This window comes from Channa argus, chromosome 5, assembly GCF_033026475.1.
Source record: "Channa argus isolate prfri chromosome 5, Channa argus male v1.0, whole genome shotgun sequence".
Classification (NCBI taxonomy): Eukaryota; Metazoa; Chordata; class Actinopteri; order Anabantiformes; family Channidae; genus Channa; species Channa argus.
The window spans coordinates 25,428,141-25,444,970 of record NC_090201.1 but is presented as its reverse complement, the minus strand read 5'-3'; the positions used below and the strand labels follow the sequence as shown (position 1 = coordinate 25,444,970).

The 16,830-nt window shown below is 41.3% G+C and overlaps 1 protein-coding gene across 2 annotated transcripts in view; it reads right to left on the bottom strand.

Annotated features, from left to right (window-relative positions):
* Positions 1-16,830, bottom strand: part of raly (RALY heterogeneous nuclear ribonucleoprotein) — a 93,237-nt gene that overhangs the window by 23,545 nt on the left and 52,862 nt on the right. Inside the window, exons 2-4 of one of the 2 annotated variants that reach the window (XM_067505754.1) lie at positions 12,384-12,704; positions 7,269-7,341; positions 4,735-4,782 (exon numbers count right to left, since the gene is read on the bottom strand). In XM_067505754.1, coding sequence (XP_067361855.1) covers positions 4,735-4,782; positions 7,269-7,341; positions 12,384-12,639 — 377 coding nt within the window. In that variant the 5' untranslated portion in view covers positions 12,640-12,704. The remainder of the gene's footprint in view (positions 1-4,734; positions 4,783-7,268; positions 7,342-12,383; positions 12,705-16,830) is intronic. The other variant, XM_067505755.1, reaches the window with a different exon arrangement.

Here is a 16,830-nt window from a genome sequence, read left to right as displayed (position 1 = left end):
TGATCTCTCTGATGCTGTAGGGAGCAAATCTGCATATCCTAGTATATAGATTTAGTACACACATCATATTTTAGGAGGCCCATAAGTTTCCATTTCTGTTCAGATGATGTCAGACCGGGTCAGATGAACTCAATTAAAAACTAAAGGGACACGCAGGATGAAATGATGCAAAAGCAGCTCTGCAAACAAAACGAATGTGTCTGCCCAACACAACATTAGTGATATATTATTTACCGTAGATGTACATATATATCGTGAATTTATAGCTTAGAAATCGAAAAAGACGGTCAGATCAAAGTGACAGGTGTAAATCAGCATCTGTTAAACGCAGGTGCATGTCCACTAACGCTCAGCAGGATTTCTCTCATTCCAGGTACATGGAGAGAGGTCAAGGAAGACGGTTTGCAGCCACCAGATGACTGCGCTACTCTGATTCTTCGGCAGGTCGGGTGGACGCCGAGCGACGGCCAGAGAAGCACAGACATCTGGAAGGAGTGCAACTGGAATAGCATAGCCAGAGAGAGATTAGTGTCGTCCTTTGGACGTCTCAAAGTGGAGGACTTACAGAACAGCAATCAGAAATCGGGTGAAAACTTATATTACTATTCAATATTACTAAATGTGCAGAGGCCCTTAGTGTCAGTGGAGAGAAACCATCATTCCACGTATAGCTTACCATCACAAAACAAACATCAATCTAAACGGTATCTAAAATCTATTCTGCTGAACCACTGGGACAACAGATGAAATTACGTCATTCCATCAATCAAATTAGTATTATGTCGGTATTTTAATTCAAACGTAAGGAAGGTGCATCTCTCTCTCTCTCTCTCACACATTTTGATTCAGAGTTCATGATTTTATACAGAAATGATCAAATGCAATTGATTTGATTCTGTTAAATTTGTTCCATATGACAAAATATACAAACACAGTACATGTGTGTGTTGACATGTTTAACAGAGCAGTTGTGCACAATAGGAGCTCGTGCACAGTGCAAACTTTAACAGCTTCCAGGTAATATTCAGAGCGTAATAACAAATGGTCCTTCATTTCCGTTTTTTACTGCTTGTAATGTCATTTAAAAAAAAAAATGCAAACTTCATTCCCATCTGATATACAATAACTAATGATTGCACAAATAAAAAAATCCTATAAAAACTGGTTCGCTGAACATCTGGTCATGTTGGGGATTGTACGTTCATCTGGATTAGAAAGGAAAAAAAAAAAGTTAGATTCTTTGTAAAAACTGACAGCTGAAATAAAGCAGGCCCCTAATGGGTTGGGGGATCTGACTTTGTTATAAAATACAGACTTGGCTTCCGGATGATTATGTAGCAAATCATATTACCAAATTATTGATGGTTAATACTTTAATAGCCTGACATTATGTTAAATGCAGGTATATGTATTACAGAGAAGTTAAGTGAAAAAGAAAAAAGTGAGCAGGAAAAAATATAGAATCTTACCTTTTGCCACCATTAGGATGGTGGCACTTTCCTTCTAATCCACTTCGAGGGAATTGTGGAAGTGATGGGAGCATCACAGTCGTGGTTACTTCAAATGCTGTAGGTGAAAGCGTTTCAACGTGTACGGACACATGCTGCATGAGCTTGATGATGCTAAGCTGCTCACTGGGACCCATCAGTGCTGCTCGCCTCACTTTGGCATTTTTTTTGCGGGACCAGTCTGTTTGTGTGGGCAATGCATGAAATATGAAGTGTCGTTTCTGGCTCCAGATCATATTTCATGCATTAAAGTTTTTTTTCCCCCCCATTCGATGAAAGCTTACCTCAGTATTGCACATAATTTTCATGGACCTGTCTGGACAAATATAATGCACAGTACTTTTACATAAATTGCCCTTTTGGCTTGAGAAGATGCATCCTATGCACACTAACACTAGAGGATAAAGAATCAAGAGAAATTGCAAGAAAGTTACTTTTAATGAGTTTCTAATGTTTGGGTCTATTCAAGGGTCCATTGAAGAGCGTTATAATTGTACAGAGCACATATACCTGGATTCTACAACCATCAACCCAATAAGTTCTTCCTCATCCACTCTGATATTTTACAACATGCTTGAGCTGTTTCTCATTGAAGATGTTATAGGATCCAATAAAGGTGATACACAAAAGTGACAATGGCACCAATGGCAACTGTGTGCTAGAGTGCAACTGGTTGCTTGTGGTAAAGGTCACTAGATTTAGGGGTCAAAGTTGAACTTTAGCAGAAAAATTCCGAGGCAAGCAAAGACGGCGCGGTTTGGTTTGTGTAGCAACACGTGAACGACAGCGTGAAAATATCGGACTTTTTCTGTGCATTGTCGTACTTGAGTGAAAGCAGGGCACTCAGACGCCCGAGCTGTGACAGAAAGGGGCCGTGGTGGTTTAAAGGAAGCATTCCAGGACTGGAAAGGCTCATGTTAATTTCAGAGGACAAGCCATGTGTTCAGCAACACTCGGGAGGGTTACATTCTCTGGATTTTCCCTCTTTGTTCTGAGTGAGCACAGAGAAAATATCTGGGTAAGTGCTGTGTCATTCTGTGAATTAAGAGACACAACTGCTCTTCCTGGAGAAACCCAAATGTCCCTATAGTGGACTGTTTCACATCAAGAGACAAGAGCTGATGTCTTTTGACAGCAGTTTTTTTTTTTAACTCGTGCATTTAAACGATGCCTTCACTGACACTGAGTCTAGTTTGAGTAGTGCATGTAAATGAATGCCATTAAAGTTCTCCCTGACTTCCCTATATTAACATATCTCCCCACCTCTAGCTGAAAAATGCCTACAGATGACATCACTTGGAGGAACCTTTGATCCTCTATGGAGACTATGATTACGACCTCCACTATGGAGTTCGGAATTAGGGTCAACCTGCTTTCCCAGGTGATATTATCTGAACTCGTAATGATGAAGAACTCCTCCGGGGAAAGCTTTCATCTTCTCCTACCCACCTGCCATTTAAATGTTACAAAGCTGTTGACATTCAGGACATCAGTACTAGGACGATTTGCTCTGCCTCTACTGTACATCACCTCATGCAAACCCTGCTTTACAGCAGCATTTCCCATACATGCTGAAGTAAACACCAGAGAATCCTAAACACATTCACCGGATTTCCTTCATGTGCTAGAGAGGAACATTAGACTCAGCTTTTTGTGGCAGCTTAATATCTGAGGATGACTATGTTGTAGTCTTATTGCTTAAAACAGTAGTAGAAACCTGAAACATTGAGATATTTTAGAGCTCTAGCCCCAGAAACATGTTGAGGGAATAAATAATCCAACTTCCTGGCACCGAGACTACAGATGCAGTTTTTTCCTTTCACCCTCACCACAGTGATGGCTTTGATGATGACATTCTCCTGTCCTTGTCAAAGCAGTAATGGTTACCAGACTGTGACACGACTGCAGAGGTCAATGGAAATGTTTTGAATTTGACCAGATGTTGCCTTATGGTGAGACAGGTACAGCAAAGAACCCCCTGCTAATTAACTCAAATGGCCTGGGCCTGTGGAAATCACTGGGGGAATAAATGGTTAATAATCTCCAGACAGAGCAGTTCTTCTGAGGTCAATAATACTTTAAGACCCCATGGCGTATTTAATGTGGGGTGAACAGAGGGGGCGGACACGCACCAAGCTATGATGCATTGTGTTCTGACACCCATCAATCATGGCAAACGGCAACGTCGAACCCGCCAGATGGCTGAACATTGTCTGTTTAATAAAATGGTTAAAGTTGTGCACAAAACAACTGCAAATCTGAGCACGACTCAGACAACAATTTGCCTCGAGTGTCCATTTGGCTCTTGAACTGAATAATTGTCTATTAGCGTGTAAGAAAATATGTAAACCAGGAAAATATCATGGCCGTCATCTTGTTGTACAGCGGTTTGCTCAACTACACGAGGCACGTTATTAAGCAGCAAACAGGCAAACACACGTCGAAGAAATATATGACCACAAACATTCGGACCACAAAAACGAATGCAGGCACTCATTTGGGACTGAGATCTGGAGGAGGCACCGAGCCCTCAGGAAATCCACCGCTGGCTACGAACACTCATCCCCGAGGGTTTAGGGCCCTCAACAATTGAAACCTTATGTTGGACAAGATATATGACACTGACAGACAGGGGCTGGGGCCAATTCTAGCTGACAGACGGCAAAAGGCAAGGTACATCTTAGTCAGGTCACTAGTCTGTGTCAGGGTCCACACAGAGATGCACAACCATTCACGCTCACATTGACGGACAAAGGCAATTCAGAATCCTCCAGTTAAAGAAACAGGATCTTGTTAGTCTCGGTGCCAAGTACCTCAGCTTTGCGGTCTTGTTTTCAATTAAACGTCGGGTCATTCTTGAAAGCGATTTTTAAAGTCATACCCACTTGATATTGAAGCCGACGTGCAAATGAAAAGCAGGGAAAAAAAGCAAGTTAAAAGTGCCTGCTCCAGTAGCATCGCTTGTTTTTTTCTTTCATTTCCTTTGGAAAAAATCTTGTAATTTCTGTGTCATGTCAGGGTCTGTATTCTGCTATTAGAGCAATCGTCAAGATGCCCACCACGCGTTTCTCATGAGGAATATTCCGTTATAACTTTCCATTATTAATGATTGATAGACACGTGGTTAACCTGAAAACACGATTCGTCTTTGGTTTGATAGCTGTGAAGCCAATGTACGTCTGGTGGCTCAGAAATGGAGAAGAAAGCTCCCCGTCCCTCTTCTTACCTGTCATAGAAATCTTCTCTGTAGTGATCATAGTCAAACTCGTAGCCACTGGGGGAAAAGCACAACAGGACTAAATGACTGTACAAGACAAATGTGATACAATGCTGTTCATCACACAACCACATTAAAAGCTACACATGGCAACAAAAAAAAAAAAAAAACATTTTTTGTGGTATTTCTGTGCACTTAAGAGTTGCAAGTACAAAAAAAGAAAAATCATTAAAAAAAAACAAAAATACAGAAAAGCACAAAAGATGTGATAATTACAAACTGTGAAAAAGCAAGAAACAAACCACAACATCCTTCATTTCACCACAAGAGACAGAAAAACAGACACGAAAAGACAACGGAACCTGCCAACAGAAACTGAATTCTTGGGAACGTTCAGTGTGACACATGTCCAAACACACATTCATTTAGCCGAACAAGGATGACAAGAAATATCTTTAATTGAAAAACAGCTACATGATGATGGAGCTGAAAAACCTGCTCTAACGACGTGACTTGGGATTGGTGCTCTCTCCTCGACCATGCAGAGGGAAATTCTCAACCAAATCTGCAGCTCTACAAGATGCTTAGTGTTCAGGGTTTTGGTTTTGCAGTTTGCAGATTTAGTGTTGGGGGTTTGAGCTGCACTCTTGCCATCAAGCCTGTTCTCAGCAGGCTGGAAGCAAGTATACGCATAGTAAAGGGGAAGTACACTCAATTTTTACGTATAGTTTTGTTAATATACGACATCCACAATGGAGATTTTTTTGTAACTAAACTGTAAATTGTGAATTGTGGTGAATTGGAGCTATAGAAATAAAGTTGAATTGAATTAAATAAAAACTGCTCTTCGTATCACTAACTATGGTGGCCTAGACCTGATTTTGGGGACCTTTATACATGTTGCAATGAATACAAAACACATATTTGGTAGGAAATTGACCTTTTTAAAAATCCATTACAACCCTAGAATAATCCCAATGTGCTTTGATGTTCTTTCAGCCCAGTATGACAAGCTCCCTCTTATATAAGAGAAATGAGGCAACTGCTATCACGATATATATGATGACTGTCACCTCGTATTCATGCATTTCCTGCAGCTTTAAAATAGTTCTATGCTTAGCTAAAAAAAAAAAATCTGTTGTCATATTCATATATATATAATTTAGTTTCTTTCACAAATATGCACAAATCCTAAAAACAAATGCAGGTGCTCATGTGGGACACTGGATAACAGCACCGTGATGAAGGCAGAGACTGACGCGTGGGTGTTCAATGATACTCAATGCCCTGAAGAAAGTCACTCTTCTACTTTCTAACATCTTAGTCCTTGTTTTCATAACTGTAGGAGCATATAGTCATTTTGTTTTTGCTTTAGTAAACACTTCGCTCATTTCTTTTGCTCCATCTAACAACTTTTTCTGATGATTAGATTCATTGTTTAGTCTTCCAGCTGAAAAAAAATATTGGGGAGTTTTGCCAGCTCGAAGTCCCGCGTGAGATTTTCTGCATTGCAACAGTTTCAATAATCTTGTAAAAGTGTCAAGTTTGTTTGGGCGGTTTGGGTTTTTGGGTTTTTGGGTGTCATCATGGACACTGTAACAAGCTGTGAGAGCAAAACCGTCAAAATCAATTGCACTTCTTTAGAAAGCTAAAGATCTACATAAAAAAAAACTGTTCAATTATTGTTCCATACATCAAATCGAGGTCTGGGGGTAGTGACTGTAAAACTCACACTAATACAAATAATCATTTAACAGAAGGAAGCTGGACGATTTATCAATACATGTTCTTACCAAGAACCCAAAACCAAAATCTTTGGTTAAGGAAATTCAACACGATCTTTCAAAATAATGGGTTTGATAAGTACAAGAATTGAGTATAACATGACTTTGTGTCTCTTGGGGCAACGTCGTCCTCGTTTTTGTTCCTTGTTTTCTCATTGCTTGAAGAAGTCGTATAGATCTTTATTCATGGAGGGATGAAGACAAAGCCTTAGGTTTTCTAAAAAGGCCTTTTCAGTCTTACATGAGAGGACATCAATCCCCATGTATTAGAGCAGTGATTCAGCAGTATATTTTCCAAAGATGCAGGAGGAATAATATTTGAATTAAAAGAAAAACTGATGAAAAGTTGTCTGAAACAATCGCCTGCTTTTTAAAAACAAATCTTGTTGTCATAAAGAATTTAAAGCAAAACCAAAATTAATCTCACACACATACATAGTTATATTTCTTTCACGTGCCAAAGAACAGGCAAAGTGAATGTAAGAGTCAGAAGAGTAAGAGTCAGCGTGTTGTTCATAATACACCTACAGGTCTGGGCCTCCACCATTATCAGGGTGTTGTTATCCACTGTAGGTAGTTTAAAAGCCTTCGCCCAAGTTAAAGTGGATTAGATTTCAGTCCCACGTGAGCCCCCACCTGCATTTGTTACCGTGGCCAACATGGATCCGGCTGTTCTAAAAGAATCTGTGCTCGTTTGTCGAATTAGAATTACTCACATGCTGGGCCGTCAAACAAAATCCAGTAAATGCTGGTTTGTACCTGTAGAGAGAAGCAGCCGATCGCTTCAGGCCTTTGGGTCTGTTCGGCTTCGGTTCTCCTGCCATGTTGATATCTGAAAGACAAGAAAATTACTGGTTGCTTTTTTTTTTAACTTCTATTAAAAGTTCCAACGGAAAATGAGAAGTATTCCAATATCTAAAAATCATTTCAACCTTTAATGCAGTCAGACAGTCATTGTCAGTATTAGATTTGAAAAGATTTGGAGACAACTGTCATCGAGTGACGGTGAAGCATCGCTGCAGGATGTTTCAGTGCCTCTCTCCACTAACCAAAATGGTGCTTCAGTGCGTCACTCTCCTATCAGAGACATCTAATTTTTATCCTGTCACATGGTGTGATTAGTTTTTGCACGACCACTTATATCTCAGATTTACTTCTATACAAACACAACATCAAGGACTTTGCCAGCACATGTCAACTTTTCTAAATGGGTCAGTTCTTCAACAGAACGCTTTGTTTTCTGTGTCACAAGTTATTGATGTCTGAAGCTGGTTGGTGTGCTGCCTGGTGATCTCCACTAGAGGAAGCTGTTGACCTACTAATCATCCCCTAGACCATCTCCCCCACAGTGCAAACAGCTGTTCAGTCAGGCAGCTTCGGCACTTTCCATCGAGGAATTTTATCTCACATAGCCATAAGTCATAAATCTGGCGTCGATTTCCTCCTAAAGCAGCGGAGTTGATGTCAGTGGTAGGTCAAAAATTGGGATGCATTTTGTAATGTTTTTATGATGCAAGGTTGCACAAAATTCACTGGGGGTGAGTAGATAAATTAATCGTTGCAATCACAGCACTGCTCGTTTGTTTTGTATTGGTTACTGTATGTTGCAGGTAACTAAAGGGTCATCAGATTCCACTGCATCTACAGAGACAGCTGAGAAATGTCAAAATGTAAACTAGAATTTCATACATTATTGCACTGGCCATGGAGAAGATAAAGTTTTGTAAACTTAATAATAGAAACTGAAGATTAATGAGAAATGTGCACGTTTGTGAAAAAAAAAGGGTCGGGATTTGAAGTGACCATATGGAAAACATGAGTTAGAGGAGAAACCGTTAAATATTTAGCCTGCACAGTTATCAGTGGAGAGAGAGAAAAAAAAATCCTCTAATGTTGCAATAAAACAATATAATGTTAAGCAGTATTTGGTTAAGACTGTGAAAAATGTACACATCACCACATCTGTTATGAAGTATAAAAACATCAGAGATACCCAAGAGGCGATTGCTACTTTGTGTTCTTTAGACCTTCTTTAAGGTTCCCTTTGTTTCCCCCCAAGCATCTGTGGGTGGTTAAGAGCTGCTCTGTGCCGCTAACGCAAGGAAACAGCCGTGTACTTTCACCGATCAGCCACAGCCTCAAAGCAACGCAGTGGTTTTAATGTTATGGTGGACAGGGGTCAGCATGGGAGCCATGATACATCTGCAGCTATGCAGCAAGCTGCGATGCACTGTGTGGAGCGTTTTTTTTCCCCTCTTGACCCCTGTTGAAGAGGACTTTAAAAAATACAACGGGGTTGTGGCTGATTGGCGTATGAGTCATCGCACCATTTTCGGAAAAGGGGGGCGGACACCGTCCCGTCGTGCACCGGATGAAAGGCGAGGGACAGACTGCACTAAGAAAAAGACGGAGGAAGCACAGACACTGAGCCACCAGTCATGAATCAGTGGAGGTTCAAAGTGAGCGGCTGGAAAATCCCCAAGAGAAAAATCTGCTCGGGATTCTGTGTAACGTTCAGAGTCACGAAAGAGAAATCACGTGATATAATGGCTTTGCTGCACACCTGCATGGCTCATTGGGAGCCGAGCAGCTGTTAGTAAGTTTTTACATGTGTTTTTAGGATGCGTGTGGTCACGTTCACGAGCCTTCCAGGGTTTCCAGGGTTACAGTCAAGCTAAATCAGCGGTTCTATGCAGGGGTGGAGCTGGACGTTTTTCAGTGGGGGGGCCAAACTGGGGCACGAGTCAAAATAGGAGAATGATTTAAAAACCTAGTTGAAAACGTTTGTTTAGTGTCGACGAACCGTCAAATACATAACTTATCCACCACGTTAAGCTTCAAGCGGCACTGAACAAATGATCATAAACAGTTGGGGAGACGTGAATAATCTGCCAGGTTATAGGGACAAAATATAGGAAAGTGCTTTGAATGTAACTAAATGTTTCCTAGAAAGCTTCCTGTGCCTGTGTATGTGTGTGATCCAACACTCTACACACAGCCAGATGTGTGTGTGGCAGGAGTCCAGTAGTTGCCCCCAACACACACACACACACACACACACACACACACACACACACACACCTCTGTTATTGACCCTATCATTTATGTACTAGGTCCTTCAATTTATTACCATGGGGAAATTGTTGTTGGACGGCTTTACACTTCCGTGTCTTGTCCATGACACTTAGACTTGAGGCTCGGAATCGAACCACCAGCCCTGGTGTTCACGGACGACTGCCTTTCCACCTGAGCACTTTGTCTGCCGTCATCGTCTCAGGGATCTCTGGTCACATTGCTAACTTCTAAACTGGTATAAAGTAATATGATAATGAGAAAAAGGTGTAATAACAATGTGGGGAAAACATTTTATAGTAACAAAAGAAAAACTAATTGTGTTTTCAGCCAATCAAGCAACATGCTGCTGTAATTCAAAAACTAATTAAAACCAATACAAATCTCTCATTTTAATGTTAAGGGAGAAAGTTGTATTATTATAGTGTTAATATAGGATTATTACAACATTATCTAAACCCATTAATACTTTCAATGCATGAGCAGCTCAGGCTCATCAAATCAATCTTTTAATTTTTGTTCTTAAGACTCATTACAGTATTTGGTCTACTGATAAGCTTCAATCTCACATTTCAGTAATTGTTCTGTTACCCCCCCCCCCCCCCCCTCCACCCACTCTCTCTCTCTCCTTAAAAGCAATCTTTATTAATATTATTATAGTATTTTTATTGTGTGAGACAGTACTTATGTGTTAAAAGAGATAAATGTGTCCAAATAGAAACTCTACATCATCCCAGCAATGCGCACAGTGGGCTGAAATTAACTGGGGAGCTAAAGATGAAAAGAGACATAAAAAGAGAGAGAGAGAGAAAAAAAAAAAGGGGGTTGAGGACCTGAGTGGTGCAGAAAAATATGGCAATACAAACACACACACACACAGTCGATCTTAAAGTACGTTACCCACGCACACACGCACAAATTAATAGAGGTTATGTTTCCTAAAAGGTTTCCTGTGTGTGTGTGTGTGTGTGTGTGTGTGTGTGTGTGTGTGTTGCTAGGGAGACAGCAATTAAACATTGAACCCAGAACGCACACACAGAGATGCACACATTTTCACACACACATGACCTCACGCTGTCGAGCCGGAGTCATTCAGATATATTCTTTTCCGCCACACAGCGAGAGAGACTATAAAAGAAATGTGCTCGCAGCTCTGCAGCGACTGAACATAAAGTAGAGTTCTTCACAACGGCTCACTGACAGCTCGTCTCGGCCTGCTCCGTAGGGGGAGGGGTGGGGTGGGGTGGGGGGGACTGATGGAGCTTAACTTAAAGGCACTCTGCTCAACTCTGATTTCCCCTCTGATGTCTTACTGCACAGTAACACAGAGGAAATGTGGAAGAAGTGGTTTATGTACAAACTCAAGAACGGGAAACAGTTGTGAAGGTGCTGTAGGGGTCGTCAGAGGTCACAGCAGGTTCACCCGATGTTAGTATGGATCTTATTTATTCCCTGAGAGCAAACACGGAAAACATGTGCACAGGGGTGTTTGGTGTCGTTGAGGACAGTTTCAGTGCATTGGATGAACTGGATTTTTTTAATAACCTGTCATTTCAGCTCCTTCTTATTGCCGAGGTGCCAAAAGCGCCGCTCTGTGTCGGTGATCGGTGCCCTGAGCTTTCAGCCCTGAAGTTGTTTTCCTTAACCGTAACTCAGTATCTGCCTGTATATAAAGTCGTTCCCATGCCGTCAAACGGTGGCACTTCTGGAGCCTCCTGACACCAACGTGTACTAGGAGCGTCAATATCAGACGCCGTTTGTTACCGTGGCGTCAAAAAAGTGGTTCTGGTTAAAAAAAGCAACGCAATTTATTGGACGCTGCGGGATGAAAATGTGTTTCTCATTTACAAGTGCGAACCAAAAATGTCCACAGAAAAGCCTTCAACATCGAGCAGATGTGGGTGTTTCACGAGTTTTTATTTCCCAAACCAACACTCAGTAAGACCTACTGTGATGTTCTTACAAGTCTGCTAAATCTGAGGACGTGGATGTTATTTGTGTCCCTCACCTTTATTGTTCCGGCCGAAAATCCCTGACACGTGCTCTTATGCAAATATTGCAGGAGGCGGCACATACACTTATATACTGACCATCATCCGTTGCAGCCTACTGTACATACCGGTTTATGCTGCATCTGGCTAAATATTTTTCGAGAGAGCAAGAGAAATGCCGAAACTCGGAGTTACAAATGTGACTTTTAATTTTTTTTTAGCTGCTGTTGACAGTCCTGACATCTCCAAGGGTTTCTGTAGGTTAGCGTATAGCTCACAAGCGTGAAGAGTCTGCTTGTCAAATCAAGAAATACACATATTGCTGAAATAAGGAATCAAAAAAAAAAAAAGTACCAAAATAAAAGTAAACCAAAAGATATTTGATATTTTAATTTCCGGGCAAAGATGAGTTTGAGAACTTCCTATTTACATACATATTGGCTTTGAGTAGTTTATTAGAGCCTTTAGGAATCCACAGTGTTTAAATTGGGATTTCGGAGAAAACTCTTGGCACCACAGTAACTACATTATTCCGTAGATGTGGCAGAAATCACTTAGAAAAACTCAATGGGCAAGTAAAACCTTTAAGTACCTGCTTAAAAAAGTTACTTCAAATTCTTCATTCCACTGTAAGTACTGCCCAATAAAAGTACAAGTACTCTAAGAAATAGATCTCGACTTCAATCGGAGTTGGTGACAAAAAAAGAAGAAGACATTTTTAACATTTAAGTACAGGTAAGTATATTTATGTTGTTCCTGAACATGATGTTGTTGGACCACCACACTTTGGACATATTTCTTCCACACTCACCCAGCGTCTGTCCAGCCAGCACCCTGCCGTTCTCCCCAATCACTGCCCCCCTGGCGTGTCTCTCGCTTGCGTACTGGACGAAGGCGTAGCCCTTGTGCACGGAGCAGCCCAGCACCCGGCCGTACTTGGAGAAGATGCTCTCCACATCTGACTTCTTCACCACCGCCGTGTTCAGGTTGCCAATAAACACCCGGGAGTTGATGGACTTTGGGTCTGTCTTGTTGGTCACATTACTGGTTTGGACCTTCAGCGACATGCTGGGGGGACGTGCACAGGTAGCGACTGACAAATGGATGATTGGGAGGGAGGTAATAGGTGGATCTGGGGAGAATAAAAAAAAAAAAAAAAGTGATCATTGGTGTTAATCACAGAAGACAAAACTGCATTGGGAGACATTTATGTAAAATGTGCTCATAGCTGAACAAAAATGACCAAACCAGCTGGGGAAGCGTGAGTCAGTAAAGGGTTGAGTCTGTCTGAGGCTTAGTTTGAAGTTCAAAGTAGATTCAAAGTAGGATCATTCATTGTTCGCACAGACTTCACAGTGGTGCTGCACTCAAATTGGGCTTTTGCAAGAATGAGAGCAGAAGTGAGAAAAAGGTTTCATGGACTGCTTGGAAAACGAGTTCACATAGTTCAGAGAACCATTGTAAAAGCTGAAAAACGATTCCGATTAAAACAACAAACCTGTTAATAAAGACAACTAGAGGAGATACGTTGATGATGCCCACAGTTCAAGCAGCTTTTGGTCTGGAAGTCATTGGGATTTTCACCTGTTTTTCTGGTTTGTGTGGTTATGGTTTGCCTCCCTCCTGGTTCCTACATTCCTACATCTGGCTCCCAATCCAGTCACCTGTCCCTCCAACTGAACTCAGCATTGGTTTTTTTTTTCTCCACCTACGAGGAAGCCCTCTGTGGCTATCAGCACCTTTTGCCCCTGAAGAAAAATATTGAACCCACCGCAATTCATCAATTCACAGATGTTGTTACTAATAAACATCCTCGACCTTCCCTTCTGTGCTTCTGGGTCCAAATACAAATCGTCACAGAATCAAAGCGACCAAATTTCAAAGCCTACTTCACAGTTTAAGTACAATCTTTCAGCCCCCCCCCCACCCTTCTCAAGAGGCACCACCTAAAGAGTAGTCTTAATGCACCACCCTGCCCTCCCGATCTTTTTTAGTATTCAGTGTTTCAGTTCATTAAGCTTGGCCGATCAATTTTGATGGAGACGGAAAACCAGTTTTCATCGTCATCCACACTACAGTTTATGTCAAATCCACGTAACTAACGAACACATGCTGAGACCACACAGGAAGGTTGAGAGGATTTAAGAGAGGAGAAACAGTGGAGGGAAAAGAGAACCTTCCTAAAGGCAAGAAGCCCAAAGACTCCGATAAAGACCTTAGACAACGGTCACCGGCGGCTGCAAGGCTCCCAGGGATTAGAGCTCACACACCGCTTCGTTTCAGAGGCTCTGCATATTTGGCATTTACAGACAACAGCTGTGTAAATGAGTGAATGACTCATGAAGCACTGATACCACAGTAGGTGGTAGTGAAATCTGACAGGTGAGTCAGGAGACAGAAAACAGCACTGGGTGTTAGAGATGAAGCTGGGGAAACATCTGGACATGGACATGCTACCGTAACGGCCTCCGCTCTACTCGATGGGATATGTTGGACGACATTTTCTGCAGGGAGCAACGTAAGGACGAACGCCAACGCTGGCTGACGAGGAAGTCGAAACTCCAGTTTAATCCGAAAGCTTTGCGCGATGTGCGAAGGCTGCTCAAGTTCCTGCAGAGCTAAACTGAACACAAGTCTAAGTGAACTGAGCCAAAAAGACTTTGTGCAGAGAGACTTTACCATGAAAGAGACTTTGTGTATTTAGCTGTGAGGAAAGATGTAATTCAAGTCAGCGTGTGTTCGTTCCACAAAAAGAAGAGATTTTGTTTTCAGACCTTTCAGAAAAGTTAAAAAGTGAAAAGGTTTAAGCTTGTTTGGATTGATCAAAGTTTCATTAATGATTTGGTTTGGCGCTGAAGGACCTCTGCGTTTGGTGTCGGTGACCCGATGTTAGCAGGCAACAGAGTAATGTTAAACCCTCTGGTGAAATATGACTAAGTAGGTGGTCAAACAAAAAGTGTATTAACGCAGGCGAAACGTAGCAACTGCAGCAACCAGAACACAGCAACCTTTCTATGAGCCCCTTTCACAAACACACAGGAATCGCAGATGTCAGAGTGAGATGCTCCTCACATTATCCAGACATTAACCTGCGAGCCCCCAACACCAAATCCATATTATGTGCGTTAGCTGTGTCCCAAATTGTGGATTAAAGCGAGCAAGTCGGCGGGATGGGCCGTTTCCCACAGTTTTCTATTTTGTGGTTCCTCCCGTGAGGAGGCTTCTGACATGGACGATACAACTCCGGACACTGTCCGCAGCGGATTTCTCCTGACATTGTCTATAGTTCATATGTGAAACAGACTTTAGACAGAAGGTGGTTGAATTTGATGGTTGGGTCAACAAAGGCGAGGACTTTCTGTCCTCCCATGGCGTCTTTGTGGCTCAACCCAAACTGTGGGGCCGATATTTTTATGTGGAGTTCTGCGGGTCATAAGAATGTGTAGGGACAAATGACCTGTATGTGCATTAAGGTCGGAGGTCTTCTTATATTTTAATGTATATGCAGGAGAGAAGAAATAGTTAATATGCTGCCAACTTCATCCACACACACACACACACACACACAAATAACCAATATCACTAAATGACAATAACATTTCACATTTCTAAAGTATTAAAGAGTTGATCTTCCATCTCGGGATCTAACAGAGGATTTATGAGAAGCGTCTAAGTCCCAGGATGTAAACACGCTCCCCGTATTAATCAAGCTTCAAACTCAAATGGGTCTTACATGATACGAATATAAGTAAACGTACAAGAAACGTTCGCACGTACACTCGAATGTTAAAGCTCAACGATCTCGTTGATCCTCTATAAGCATATTCGGTTTAAACACCTCCTCCTTCAAGGTTTGATGACATACACTCTGCATACATTAGCATAAAACAGGATAAAGCTTGTAAGCTCTATAAATGAGCTACACAGCTGACTGCAAAGCTTTAAAACTACTATGAGCTTCATATCAGTGATTTGTCTTCCCCGCCACCTCCCTAATCTTCCCAGGAAATCTGCTAGCACACATGTATTTCTGAAAAAAAAAAATATTAGTGAGATATAGGATCATTTGTCTGCTTCAAATCCTAGATCTGCTCAAATGTTTGCCTTCTTGTTAGAGTGTAGAGGACAAAGACAAACCCCGAAATATCAACATTTAATCCGAATCAATTTGAACCACACATTTAAAATAATGCAATTAATTCGGGTTCTGTATTAATAGTCTAATGATTGCACATAGAAATAGACACATTTATTCCCCCTCTTTCTACTTTTTTTTTAATCTATTAATGTGTAATTAAAATGCAAAGGTAATTTATCAAGTGGCTTTTCTAAAATGTAACATTTATTCGCTGTATGTAATTAAAGCATATAATTATTCTGCTGCCACACTCCAGGCTTTTTGTACCAGTTTACACTGAAAGCTCCATGTCCATCAAACCGAAGTGTCTTTAAAAAGCAGACTTTGTGCTCGCTCCAGCACAGATCGATGAAGTCGACCAGAATCAGTCCATAGGTGGTTGTGGTGCTTATTGAACTTCTCCCTGGCTCTGTGTGTATAATTCGCAATTTGAATAATCTCCCCCAGTTTGACAACTCACATCCTTTAACATCTGGACCTTTCGGGTCCCGGCTCTGAGAAGAGAGCAAGCAGTTCCACATCCTAAGCAGCCGTTCTGTGTGATACTGCATGTGTAGGATTAGCAATTAAACCAAACACTGCACTGCACTGATTATACAGACATTGTTAGATTAAGAAAAAAAATTTAAAATGACACCACTCATCCAGAAGATTGATGCCCAATTTGAAATAACTGTCAGATCTGAGGCAAATACATCTCTGAATATATTCTTGAATTGTTCCTGCAGTTCAACGTATTTAGTGACTGACCCACAATTAGGCATCACATCTAATATGATGCCAGTTCTGCCATTTGCGTTCAGTTTTCCATTTTTAAATCATGTGCTCATGTTTGACTACATGTCTCTTGTTTTTTTTTAAATTCTCTCACAGACTGTCTGCTGTGATGTGAAGCCCAGGTTGGATGTTAAAAAATCTGCAGTTTGAATTGGGCTCTAAATCCCCAGATTAACAAATCCATCAGTTTTCCAAATAATAAAGATATAAAAAATAAAAACACAACACAAAATGATGCTAAACATGTTTTTATCACATAAACACCCAAATACATTCACCGTATTCCAGCCAATGAGGAAAAAGCTGACCACTGTATTTATACGAGTGGGCCCGATAGATCATA